Source organism: Pseudophryne corroboree, chromosome 1, assembly GCF_028390025.1.
Source record: "Pseudophryne corroboree isolate aPseCor3 chromosome 1, aPseCor3.hap2, whole genome shotgun sequence".
Taxonomy (NCBI): Eukaryota; Metazoa; Chordata; class Amphibia; order Anura; family Myobatrachidae; genus Pseudophryne; species Pseudophryne corroboree.
In genome coordinates, this window is record NC_086444.1 from 307,782,597 (window position 1) to 307,795,517 (window position 12,921).

General features: G+C 47.0%; 1 protein-coding gene across 1 annotated transcript in view; it reads left to right on the forward strand.

Moving 5' to 3' along the window:
* The window catches only part of DIABLO (diablo IAP-binding mitochondrial protein), a 54,425-nt gene extending 42,016 nt beyond the window's left edge, over positions 1-12,409 (forward strand). The window contains exon 7 of the mRNA XM_063964465.1: positions 11,526-12,409. Within this exon, the coding sequence (XP_063820535.1) occupies positions 11,526-11,752 (227 nt within the window). The 3' untranslated portion in view covers positions 11,753-12,409. The remainder of the gene's footprint in view (positions 1-11,525) is intronic.
* The last annotated feature ends 512 nt before the right edge of the window (positions 12,410-12,921 follow it).

The window sequence follows — 12,921 nt, forward strand, 5'->3', positions numbered from 1 at the left end:
TGAGGCCAGGAAGGCCCCGACGGAGGAATTTCAACTGGGTCGATTCCTACATTTCCTGCAAACAGGATTGTCTATGGGCCTCAAATTAGGGTCCATTAAGGTTCAAATTTCGGCCCTGTCGATTTTCTTCCAGAAAGAATTGGCTTCAGTTCCTGAAGTCCAGACTTTTGTAAAAGGAGTACTACATATAGAGCCCCCGGTTGTGCCCCCAGTGGCACCGTGGGATCTTAATGTAGTTTTGGATTTTCTCAAATCCCATTGGTTTGAGCCACTCAAATCGGTGGATTTGAAATATCTTACATGGAAAGTAACCATGCTACTGGCCCTGGCTTCAGCCAGGAGAGTGTCAGAATTGGCGGCTTTATCGTATAAAAGCCCATATCTGATTTTCCATTCGGACAGGGCAGAACTGCGGACGCGTCCTCACTTTCTGCCTAAGGTGGTTTCAGCGTTTCACCTGAACCAGCCTATTGTGGTGCCTGCGGCTACTAGCGATTTGGAGGATTCCAAGTTACTGGACGTTGTCAGAGCATTGAAAATATATATTTCAAGGACGGCTGGAGTCAGAAAATCTGACTCGCTGTTTATACTGTATGCACCCAACAAGCTGGGTGCTCCTGCTTCTAAGCAGACGATTGCTCGTTGGATTTGTAGCACAATTCAACTTGCACATTCTGTGGCAGGCCTGCCACAGCCTAAATCTGTCAAGGCCCATTCCACAAGGAAGGTGGGCTCATCTTGGGCGGCTGCCCGAGGGGTCTCGGCATTACAACTCTGCCGAGCAGCTACGTGGTCAGGGGAGAACACGTTTGTAAAATTCTACAAATTTGATACCCTGGCTAAGGAGGACCTGGAGTTCTCTCATTCGGTGCTGCAGAGTCATCCGCACTCTCCCGCCCGTTTGGGAGCTTTGGTATAATCCCCATGGTCCTGACGGAGTCCCAGCATCCACTAGGATGTCAGAGAAAATAAGATTTTACTTACCGATAAATCTATTTCTCGTAGTCCGTAGTGGATGCTGGGCGCCCATCCCAAGTGCGGATTGTCTGCAATACTTGTACATAGTTATTGTTACAAAAAAATCGGGTTGTTATTGTTGTGAGCCGTCTGTTCAGAGGCTCCTACGTTTGTCATACTGTTAACTGGGTTCAGATCACAAGTTGTACGGTGTGATTGGTGTGGCTGGTATGAGTCTTACCCGGGATTCAAAATCCTTCCTTATTGTGTACGCTCGTCCGGGCACAGTATCCTAACTGAGGCTTGGAGGAGGGTCATAGGGGGAGGAGCCAGTACACACCACCTAGTGGTCAAACTTTTAAATTTTGTGCCCTGTCTCCTGCGGAGCCGCTATTCCCCATGGTCCTGACGGAGTCCCAGCATCCACTACGGACTACGAGAAATAGATTTATCGGTAAGTAAAATCTTATTTTTTACACCAACCTTGAACAATTCCTTCCACTCCATCCTCAACCTGAAGTTGCGCCACCAGTTTCTCCAAGTTCCTCTGTTCTGAATGGAATCTCTTCACTCAGTCATCCTGGCTCTGGAACTGGGGGATTTCATGGTCCCCCTTAGATTTTCAGGATGCATGCTTGCATATTCCCATACAGGACAATCACCAGCGTTTCCTCAGGTTTGTGATATGAGAGGATCACTTCCAGTTGCGAGCATTACCACGTGGTCTATCTATGGTTCTTTGTGTGTTCACAAAAGTACTGGTGGTAATCGAGGCGAATATCGGACACAAGGGGATTCACGTTCTTCCATATTTGGGTGATCTCCTTCTTCTGGCTCAGTCTCCAGTATCTTTCTGTCTCACTGTGAACTTCCTTCAGTTCCACGGATGGATGATTAATTAATGGAAGTCCACCATTTCTCCATCTCAGGAGATGTTCTACCTGGAGCCTTACTGTACTCCAGGGTTGGTGAGTGTTTCTTCCCAGGGACAATTTAATATCTTCAGACCAAGATTCTATCCTTCCTTTGTCGGAGCAAAGTGTCAATTCACTCCTGCATGCAGGTACTGGGCACTGTAGTCTCAACCTTTGACATGGTGGGGTATGCCAGATTCATTCCAGACCTCTACAGTTGGAGCTCCCGGTAGAACTGCTCCTACCTTCATCTCAGATTTCAGACAATTATTCTGTCTCAGTAGGTTTGCCACTCCTTAATGTGGTGGCTCCATCACTCTCACTCAAACAAAGGTCTGCTGGGCCCTGTCCACCATCAAAATTAACCTTTGGGGCTGGGGTGCGTGACTTGTCAGCACACCTTTCAGGGACGATAGACTGCTCTGGAGGCTGTACTCCTGATAAATATTCTGGTGCTTTTTGTGATCTACCAAACACTCTGCCAGGCTAAACCTCTTCACCTGCACAGCTCTGTCAGGATTCAGTCAGACAATGACTATGGTCGCTTACAAAAATCATCAAGGCGGCACCCGCAGTCGAGGTGCAGTGAATGAGGTGAAACACATTCTCCTGTGGACCAAGCATTTTCTTACAGCTCTGTCAGCGGTTTACATTCCAGGTGTCTAGACTTGGGAGGAGGACTTCCTAAGCCACCAGGTCGTTCACTCGGTGAGTGGTCTCTTCACCCACAGGTGTTCCAGATGCTGGTCCTTTAATCACTAGCTTTCTCGATACAGCTCCTGCACCAAGAACCCGGGGAACCCTTCTGAAGGATGCCGTCGTGGTTTATTGGAACTTCTCTCTCATTTACATACATCATCCCTCCAATTTCAGACTGAAGTTGGAGGGTGGATTGACCATGCTGGGTTAGATACGCTGACCTTCTTGGTTCTTCAATATCCTCTTCATTGGGTCTTCTGTTGCAGGGTCCGTGTCTGAACCTGGACCTAGCCTGCCTATGACAGGGTGGCTATTGCGATATCCATCCTAAGGGCTAAAGTGTTCTCAGATTCTGTCATCCAGACATTGCTTTACGCTAGAAAACTTCTTGGTTAGGATTTACTATCAAGTCTGGAAGACTTATTTTGATTGTTCGGTCAGTGAACTGAGGACCTTATTCAGTAAGGATGGTAAAATTTGCGATTCGCAATCCGCTCAATTATCGAACGACTGCGCATGCACAGCATTTGCATTGCGCATGTGTGAGCAAAAAGAGCAACAGAAATTGCGTACAAATCGTGATCGCAATGCAACGGCTGTTTGACTGACAGGAAGCTGGTGCTTCTGGGCGGAAACCTGCCATTTTCTGGATGTACATGTGTAGAGAGATTTAGATTTGGTGGGTTATATTGTTTCTGTGCATGGTAAATACTGGCTGCTTTATTTTTACCTTGCAATTTAGATTCAGTTTTAACATACCTCATCCAAATCTAAATCTCTCTGCACGTTACATCTGCCCCATCTTGCCCATAAGTGTGCTTTTTTGGTTTGCTAACAAACCTGAATAGGGCCCTTTGTCTTTTCTCCATTAAGGTCCAAGTATCGGCTCTTGGTCCTCTTCTAAAGAAAGGTGGCCTTCTTCCCAGGCGTACAGACACTTTTGCAGGGTGTCCTCAATATTCAACCTCTCTTCATTCCCTTGGTGGCTCCTTGGTATTTGGCCTTGGTGGTGAGGGCTCTTCAGGACTCTCCTTTTGAACCATTGGATGTTTTAGACCTTTATTGGCTCATGTGGAAGACTGTCATCATGCTTGCCATAGCCTCCGCGTCTAGAGTCTCTGACTTGAGCGTGTGCTCTCGCTACTCACCTTTTCTTATCAACACTAAGCTGATGCTCTGTGGTCTCATGTGGGGATCACCAGAGGGGAGAGTGTTCACTCCCCAGCTTCAGCAGACAAGATGTTGTTACATCTTGTCGATGTTCCTTCCTGTAGACGATCCATGCTGCTATAAAGCCGCTACCCCTGAGTCTCCCAAGGGTATATTCAATTGAAGTCGAAAGCTGCCGTCTGTTGGAAGTGTTTTGGCCCCCTTTCCGACCATCTCAATTCGACTTTAAAAAAAAGTCGGACTAAGATGAGGGACATGAGGGAGCTGAGAGGAGGAAACGGGGGAGAGCCGCGGCTACAACACAGCATTTGCAGGAGGATGTGGCACAGCCGCCGCTCACGGCAACGTCCACCTGGCTCCAGCTGGAGACGGGTGGGGAAGCAGCGCTGCAGCAGTGTTGTAGGAGGATGTGGCACAGCCGCCGCTCACGGCAACGTCCACCTGGCACCAGCAAGTGAGGTCTCGCTTGCTGGAGCCGGGTGGATGCTGCCGTGAGGTCTGGCGGCGGTGACACATCCTCCTACAATGCTGCTGTCGAATTGAGATGGCCATTTGAATAGCCCTGGTCGGATCCATTTCCGACAAATGCATGTTGGAATGGATCCGACTTCAATTGAATATACCCTTAAATCTGTATGCAAAGTGCTACAATGTAGCAGCCAAAGCTTTTTTGCAATACAAGTTCCATTGTGCTCCGTAGATAGACTCTGTCACACAATATACAAGTGTCGCATATCAATTTAATCGGCACAATTTCCTGGTGTGTCCTAGCCACATTGTGCGACTAAGATGCATTTTTGTCCAAAAAAGACACTCCATGCTAGCAGAGTTACACGGGATCTGGTGGCTCAGTCACACCAGGCATCTCACACTGTGTGGCATATTGAGGCTAGATGTATGAGGATGCATCTGTAAATTGGCGCTTCTGGCTGTGTGTATGGGCGACCCCTCAACTGCCCCTACATTTGTTGCAGAGACCTCAGTGACTGACATCTCAACTGGGTGCCGAATGGTAATTGTGTATGCTTACCATAAACGGCTGCTTGGTTGGTCTGTCAGATATTTACGCCGCCTAAGCATCATCCTCTACTTCTTCTGCTCTCTCACACTTCTGCCAATTTTCACCTTACCAGTATATGTAGAATCAGACTTGTCCTCAGAATGGATGCCACCAAAATCCTCATTCATGCACTTTTAATTCCCTGCCTTGATTACAGTACTTCAATCTACTTCTCTCTAGCGTTTTTCTCACTCTTCTTTAATCTTTCACTCTGACACCTGTCTCATTTATCTATTTTGCTACTCTAGCTGCTCATTGGCGCTCAGTTGCTTCACTGCCTTCTACATTTATGACCACACTTCCTCCCGCACTCTCTGCTCTTCCTCTCCTCTGGTCTGATCACATCCTCTCACTCCCGTATTCAGGTTTTCTCCTGTGCTGCCATACTGTTCTGTAATTACCTCCCCCACTCTATAAAGCTTTCAGCCTGTCTCCACACCTTCAAATGAGGCCTCAAGACTCACTGCTTCATACAGGCCTATCAGCCATCATAACTCTTTCCTCAGTAGCTCTGATCGTCCACTTACCCTCTCTTGCAGTTCCCACTCCTAGTTCCTCCTTCCTTCAAAGGCTGTAAGCTCTAATGGACTTGTTCTCTCTTCTCCATCCTATTACTTTATCCTCACTGTGCATTGGTGTATCTTTAGTGGGTGCAGGGTGGGCGAGGCCCCTGGGTCCAGTGTGGCCCCCACTACACACCCTGCAACTGTATATTATGTTCATTATGTATATTATAGTCCTGCATCGGCACTACACAGATAACTGCGATGGCTATTAGGTAATCACGTGCAGGGAGAAAATAATTTTGGCTCACTTGTCTGTCTCAACCCTTATTTGCACTACTTGCTTGCTAAAAGTAGACTAATCAGGTTTCCTTTGTGTGTAGACTAGGTTTATTTCTAGAGCCTGCAAAATGTGCCACACCTTAAGTAGTATTTCTGTAATCTAGGCAAGTAGCTGGCCTTTGGGATACATTTATAGGATTGAACTATACAGAAGTTCATTTCTGGGAACCGAAAGTAATAAAATAAAAAGGCGAACATTGGTTTTACCGTAAGTGTAGCAGTAGTGTCATGTTAACTGCATGTGCAGACTTATTTTTTGCTTTTTTTTTTCCGTAACCTTTTTTTCTCCTTTCCTAGAGGATGCTGGGGACTCCAAAAGGACCATGGGGTATAGACGGGATCCGCAGGAGACATGGGCACTTTAAGACTTTAATGGGCGTGAACTGGCTCCTCCCTCTATGCCCCTCCTCCAGACCTCAGTTAGATTCTGTGCCCAGAGGAGACTGGCCACACACTAGGGGAGCTCTACAGAGTTTCTCTAAAAAATACTTTTGTTAGGTTTATTATTTTCAGGGAGCACTGCTGGCAACAGGCTCCCTGCTTCGTGAGACTGATGGGGAGAGAATCAGACCTACTTCTGTGAGTTCAAAGGCTCTGCTTCTTAGGCTACTGGACACCATTAGCTCCAGAGGGTCTGATCACTTGGTATAGCCTAGTTGTTCGTTCCCGGAGCCACGCCGCCGTCCCCCTCACAGAGTCTGAAGTAAGAAGCCAGGTGAGTAGCAGAAGCAAGAAGACTTCAGAGGCTGCAGAAGACTACAGTTCTTCCTTGAGGTACCTCCCCTGGCGCGTTTGTCCAAGAAGGTGGCGCTACCGTCCCCGGACACGGCAGCACTTAAAGATCCTGCCGATCGTAGGCAGGAAACTACCTTGAAATCTATTTATGTCACTACGGGTACGCTGCTCAGGCCGGCCGTGAAATATCTGAAATAGACACCCTGGATAGGGAAAGCGTGCTTTTGACGCTGGGTCACATCAGGGACGCTGCTGTCTATCTAAAGGACGCTGCGAGAGATATTGGCCTCTTGGCTTCAAGGGCCAATGCCATGGCAATCTCAGCTAGGAGGGCGTTGTGGACGCATCAATGAAATGGTGATGCTGATTCTAAAAAGGCTATGAAGGCTCTGCCCTTCAAAGGTGAAGTTTTGTTTGGTGAAGGCCTCGCAGACCTGGTTTCTACAGCTACCGCGGGTAAGTCGTCCTTTTTGCCTTTTGTCCCTCCACAGCAAAAGAAAACTCCTCAATACCAGATGCAGTCCTTTTGGTCTCATAAATTCAGGAAAGGACGAGGGTCCTCTTTCCTTGCTGCTAGAGGTAAGGGAAAAGGAAAAAGATCGCCGGCTGTGGCAAGCTCCCAGGAGCAGAAGTCCTCCCCGGCTTCTGCCAAATCCACCGCATGACGCTGGGGCTCCGCTGCAGAAGTCCGCACCGGTGGGGGCACGTCTTCAGCTCTTCAGTCAGGTCTGGGTTCACTAGGGCCTGGATCCTTGGGTGCTGGAAATTGTGACCCAAGGATACAAACTGGAGTTTCAAGACGTGCCTCCGCACCGATTTTTCAAATCGACCTTGCCAGCTTTTCTTCCGGTAAGAGAGGTAGTGTGTGCGGCAATACAAAAGCTGTGTCGGCAGCAAGTCATTGTCGAGGTACCCCCGTTACAGCGGGGGAAAGGGTTTTATTCAACCCTGTTCGTGGTCCCGAAACTGGATGGCTCGGTCAGACCGATTCTGAACTTAAAATCCCTCAATCTGTATTTAAAAAAAATTCAAATTCAAGATGGAATCTCTCCGAGCATTGATCTCCAGTCTGGAGGGGGGATTTTATGGTGTTTGTCGACATAAAGGATGCTTACCTACATGTCCCCATATATCCTCCACATCAGGCGTACCTGAGGTTCGCTGTTCAGGATTGTCACTACCAGTTTCAGACGTTGACGTTTGGTCTTTCCGCGGACCCGAGGATTTTCACCAAGTTAATGGCGGAAATTATGGTACTCCTGCGCAAGCAATGGGTCACAATTATCCCGTACTTGGACGATCTCCTGATAAAGGCGAGATCACAGGAGCAGTTGCTAAAAAAAACGATGCGCTCTCCCTGACAATTCTCAACAACATGGCTGGCTCCTAAATTTGCCAAAGTCGCAGTTGATTCCGACAACACGGCTGTCGTTTTTGGGCATGATTCTGGACACGGAACTACAGAGAATTTTTCTCCCGTTGGAAAAAGCTCTGGAAATCCAGAACATGGTCAAGAAGCTTCTGAAACCGGCAAGAGTGTCGATTCATCAATGCACTCGAGTGCTGGGGAAAATGGTGGCGGCAAGAACTTTTCAGTGGGACCTGTTGAACAAGTGGTCCGGGTCCCATCTACACATGCACCGGAAGATAAGCCTGTCCCCCAGGGCCAGGATTTCTCTCCTGTGGTGGCTCCAACTTTCTCACCTTCTAGACGGTCGCAGGTTCGGGATCCAAGATTTGGATCTTGGTGACCACGGATGCGAGTCTCCGAGGTTGGGGAGCAGTCACACAGGGGGTAAATTTCCAGGGAAAATGGTCAAGCCAAGAAGCTTGTCTACACATAAACATTCTGGAATTAAGGGCCATCTACAACGGCCTTCCACAAGTGGAACATCTGCTGCGCGGCCTACCCGTCCTGATTCAGTCAGACAACATAACAGCGGTGGCGCACATAAACCGCCAAGGCAGAACAAGGAGCAGAGCGGCGATGGCGGAGGCCACAAAGATTCTTCGCTGGGCGGAAAAACATGCAAGCGCTCTGTCAGCGGTCTTCATTCCAGGCGTGGAGAACTGGGAAGCAGACTTCCTCAGCAGACACTATCTCCATCCAGGAGAGTTGGGTCTTCATCAAGAGGTCTTTGCAGAAGTGACAGGTTGTTGGGGAATTCTTCAAATAGACATGATGGCGTCTCGCCTCAACAAGAAGCTTCAGACATATTGTTCCAGGTCGAGGGACCCTCAGACAGTAGCTGTGGACGCTCTAGTGACACCGTGGGTGTTTTAGTCGGTCTGTGTGTTCCCTCCACTTCCTCTCATCCCAAGGGTGATAAGGATCATAAGAAGAACAAGGGTTCAGGCGATACTCGTTGTTCCAGATTGTCCACGGAGGGCCTGGTATCCGTATCTTCAGGAATTACTCATAGGAGATCCCTGGCCTCTTCCTCTAAGAGAGGATCTAGTACAGCAGGGGCCGTGCGTGTTCCAAGACTTACCACAGTTGCGTTTGACGGCATGGCGGTTGAACGCCAAATCCTAGCTCGAAAGGGTATTCCCGGAGAGGTCATCCCCACTCTACTGAAAGCTAGAAAGGAGGTAATGGCGAAGCATTACCACCGTATTTGGAGAAAATGTGTGTCTTGGTGCGAATCCAAGAAGGCGCCTACGGAAGAATTTCAGCTGGGTCGTTTTCTCCATTTTTTGCAAGCTGGTGTGGATGCGGGCCTTAAGTTAGGCTCCATTAAAGTGCAGATCTCGGCTTATCTATTTTCTTTCAAAAGGAATTGGCCTCGCTTCCAGAAGTACAGACTTTCGTGAAGGGCGTGCTGCACATCCAGCCTCCATTTGTGCCCCCAGTGGCACCATGGGACCTTAACGTGGTGTTACAGTTCCTTACGTCGCATTGGTTTGAACCTTTACAAAAGGTTGAGTTTAAATTTCTCACTTGGAAAGTGGTCATGCTATTGGCCTTGGCGTCCACAAGGCGGGTGTCAGAGTTGGCGGCTTTGTCTCACAAAAGCCCCTACTTGGTTTTCCATGTAGATAGAGCGGAGTTGAGGACTCGTCAACAATTTCTCCCAAAGGTGGTTTCTTCGTTTCACATGAACCAACCTATTGTGGTACCTGTGGCTACTGAAACCTTGGCTGAGTCAAAGTCTCTCGATGTGGTCAGAGCTTTGAAGATTTATGTAGCCAGAACGGCTCGTAATAGGAAAACAGAGGCACTGTTTGTCCTGTATGCTTCCAACAAGGTTGGGGCTCCTGCTTCTAAGCGGACTATTGCACGCTGGATCTGTAATACGTTTCAGCATGCTCATTCTACGGCTGGATTGCCGTTACCGAAATCGGTGAAGGCCCATACCACTAGGAGGGTGGGCTCGTCTTGGGCGGCTGCCTGGGGTGTCTCGGCGTTACAACTTTGCCGAGCAGCTACTTGGTCGGGTTCAAACACTTTTGCAAAATTCTACAAGTTTGATACCCTAGCTGATGAGGACCTCATGTTTGCTCAATCGGTGCTGCAGAGTCATCCGCACTCTCCCGCCCGGTCTTGAGCTTTGGTACAAACCCCATGGTCCTTTTGGAGTCCCCAGCATCCTTAAGGACGTAGGAGAAAATAGGATTTTAATACCTACCGGTAAATCCTTTTCTCTTAGTCCGTAGAGGATGCTGGGCGCCCGTCCCAGTGCGGACTTTTTCCTGCAGTACTTGTTAATGGTTATTGCTTTTGTTACGCAAAGGTTGTGTTTCGGTTAAGGTCAGCCTGTTGCTGATCTCTTTGGTTCACGCTGTTACCTGGTTTTAGTTAAATGCCATGTTGTACGGTGTGTTGTGGTGTGAGCTGGTAGGTGTCTCAACCTTAGTTTAACAAAATCCTTTTCCTCGAAATGTCCGTCTCCTCTGGGCACAGTTCCTATAACTGAGGTCTGGAGGAGGGGCATAGAGGGAGGAACCATTTCACGCCCATTAAAGTCTTAAAGTGCCCATGTCTCCTGTGGATCCCGTCTATACCCCATGGTCCTTTTGGAGTCCCCAGCATCCTCTACGGACTAAGAGAAAAGGATTTACCGGTAGGTATTAAAATCCTATTATTTCCCCCCCCAAAAAAAACTGTCAGAAATTATCGTTTTTTTTTTTTTTTTTTTTTAAATCATTTAATAAAGTTTAGAATGCATTCTAAAAAAATTTATTTAAATATACCTAGGGGGTGTTTTGTATTTACCCTGCCTTGTCTATAGGCCCCATTGTAAATTCGCCTACCATCCAACATTTGGTTGCCACAGTGACAAAAGATCCTCAGCATTATCAAACCCGTAGTAGTAGTAGTTCCCATTGTCAGAGCAACCACCCTCACCCCTAGTGCCAATGGGCCTCCACAGTTTAGTGTCCCCCGCCCCATGTGTCAGTATATATGTAAGTAATTTTCAAAACCACGCCAAGCCCAAAAAACTACTTGTGGGGCAGCATACACATTCCTCCCCACCCCCCATATTTCTTGACACACCCCTCTCCCACGTGTCATAGCCCCGCCTCCTCACCTTATTGCAGATAGCAACGGAGCCTGGGGGACTAGTGATGTCAATAGCCGGGCAGGCACTGACTAGTGTCAGAGCCGGATTTACACACGCACACACACACACACACGTGCTTTTGGTGGTGGGTTTGAGTATAATAATGATTAGACTGAGACAAAGATGATATTTATAAGTTATAAAAAAAAAAATTTGTATTATTTTTATAGTCAAAACTCTGGAGTGTATCGGAGTATGACAGCCCTCACCACACATCACTGTCTGCAGCTGCTCCTTGCACATGCAGAGATCAGCATACTTGTGCTGGGGGAAACTATGTTCCCCTCTTAGAACATTTAGTTTAGGCTCATGCGCCCCAGAGTGCCGTTCACATGGCATTCTGGGAGTGATGTTGCCAGTCACTCCCAGGGGTTCGGAGCAAGAGCAGGAGATCTGTACTGCATATTGGCAGAACAGATTTCCTCCATAAAAATGGTGGAAGCAGAGCAGCATCACTAATGTATGGGATGCGACATGGTCAAGGAAACGCACTTCTGGCTGCGGACGCTTATGTTAGTGGCAGGCAAGTGATTAATTTACATTTTTTATTCTAAACAAAATATTCATTTTTAATTCATAGGTGCAGATCAAGCCTCTGTTATAGTACGAAATCACATACAGCTGGTGCAAACACAAGTACAGGAGACACGGGAGCTTGCGCTTAAGGCAGAGGCCCTGTTGGCTGCTTCTTTGAGTGAGGAGATCAGGAAAACAATTACACAGGACAAGGACCATCCCCCGGATGGAGGCAGTCCCATCATCAGTCTTGAGGATGAGGTTCCTGAAGCATATCTGCGTGAAGATTGAAGTGTGTTGTTCAATTGCTCCCTGAGCCCTGGAACAGGCTCTCCTGCTATGAATCAGCCATGTACTAATGAATGAGACAGAGCCAATGTTGAAGTCCCTGCTTAAAAAAAAAAAAAAGAGAAAAAGAAATCTCTGGAAACAGAAACCATCAAGCACAATCATATATAAATGATAATCAGTAATTAATGTGGTGCATATAATTCACTATTAGCCGCTGCTAAGTGACCAGCAGGCGTATCAGCATGGCACAAAGCAGGTGGCTGTAAGTGATGGTGCTCTTGTCTTTAGTAATACTTCACTCAGGAGAAACACAAACGTCTCACCTTTTATAGTGTGCTGCAGCAAAAGAGCAAGAGGATTAAGCATTGTGACACAGAATTGTGTTTGAGGAATGGACGTACCTATATCCAATCCCATACATTCACCATGGCCTAGCGCACTGAACAAGAATGCACTTAATGGTCTACGTTTCTAGATAGGTTTTTGTTCTTCAAAAGTGCTGGTTTTGTATTAATTGTATATTCTTGTGTTACCTTATACCCTGTTTAATGGGGGACTTGGCAGTAGTATAAATTACCTGAATGCTAACCACTGAAAACATGTTTGCCAATTTTATTAAACTTATACAAGCTGTGACCATTCTAATGTCACACTGCACGCCTCTCTGTCTTTGACCTCGGCAATCCAAATATATTCCTATTGTAACTGATAATTATTAGGTTGCTAGATGCCAAAGTGTTGTAAAACATGTCAGATTGTCTGCCCCAAGGTGGCAAGCAGGGAATGTATTTTGGGGTCATAAAATTTGGTATTTCTTTATTCATCAATAACTTTCTTTTGATTATTTGAAGTGTAAATATATTTGTTTGCCTCGGGTGTTAGTATCAACAATTGGGATTTGATGGTAGTAGTTCAATTGATCTTATGTTGTCACTGTCTCTGGCCTGCACTGTAACTGGGCAATAGCTGGTTTACATTTGCTACATGTATGCAGAGGTTTGCGTGTGATCTTTAACTAACAAACCCCAGTGTATACCAGTATGTTTACATATAATGCAGCCCATGAAACTACTGGATTCTAATTATTTATTTGCTGTGAAGCAGACATATACTGTAGTATATGTATGCAGACATTACCTAATTCCCTATTATATATACATACAACCTTT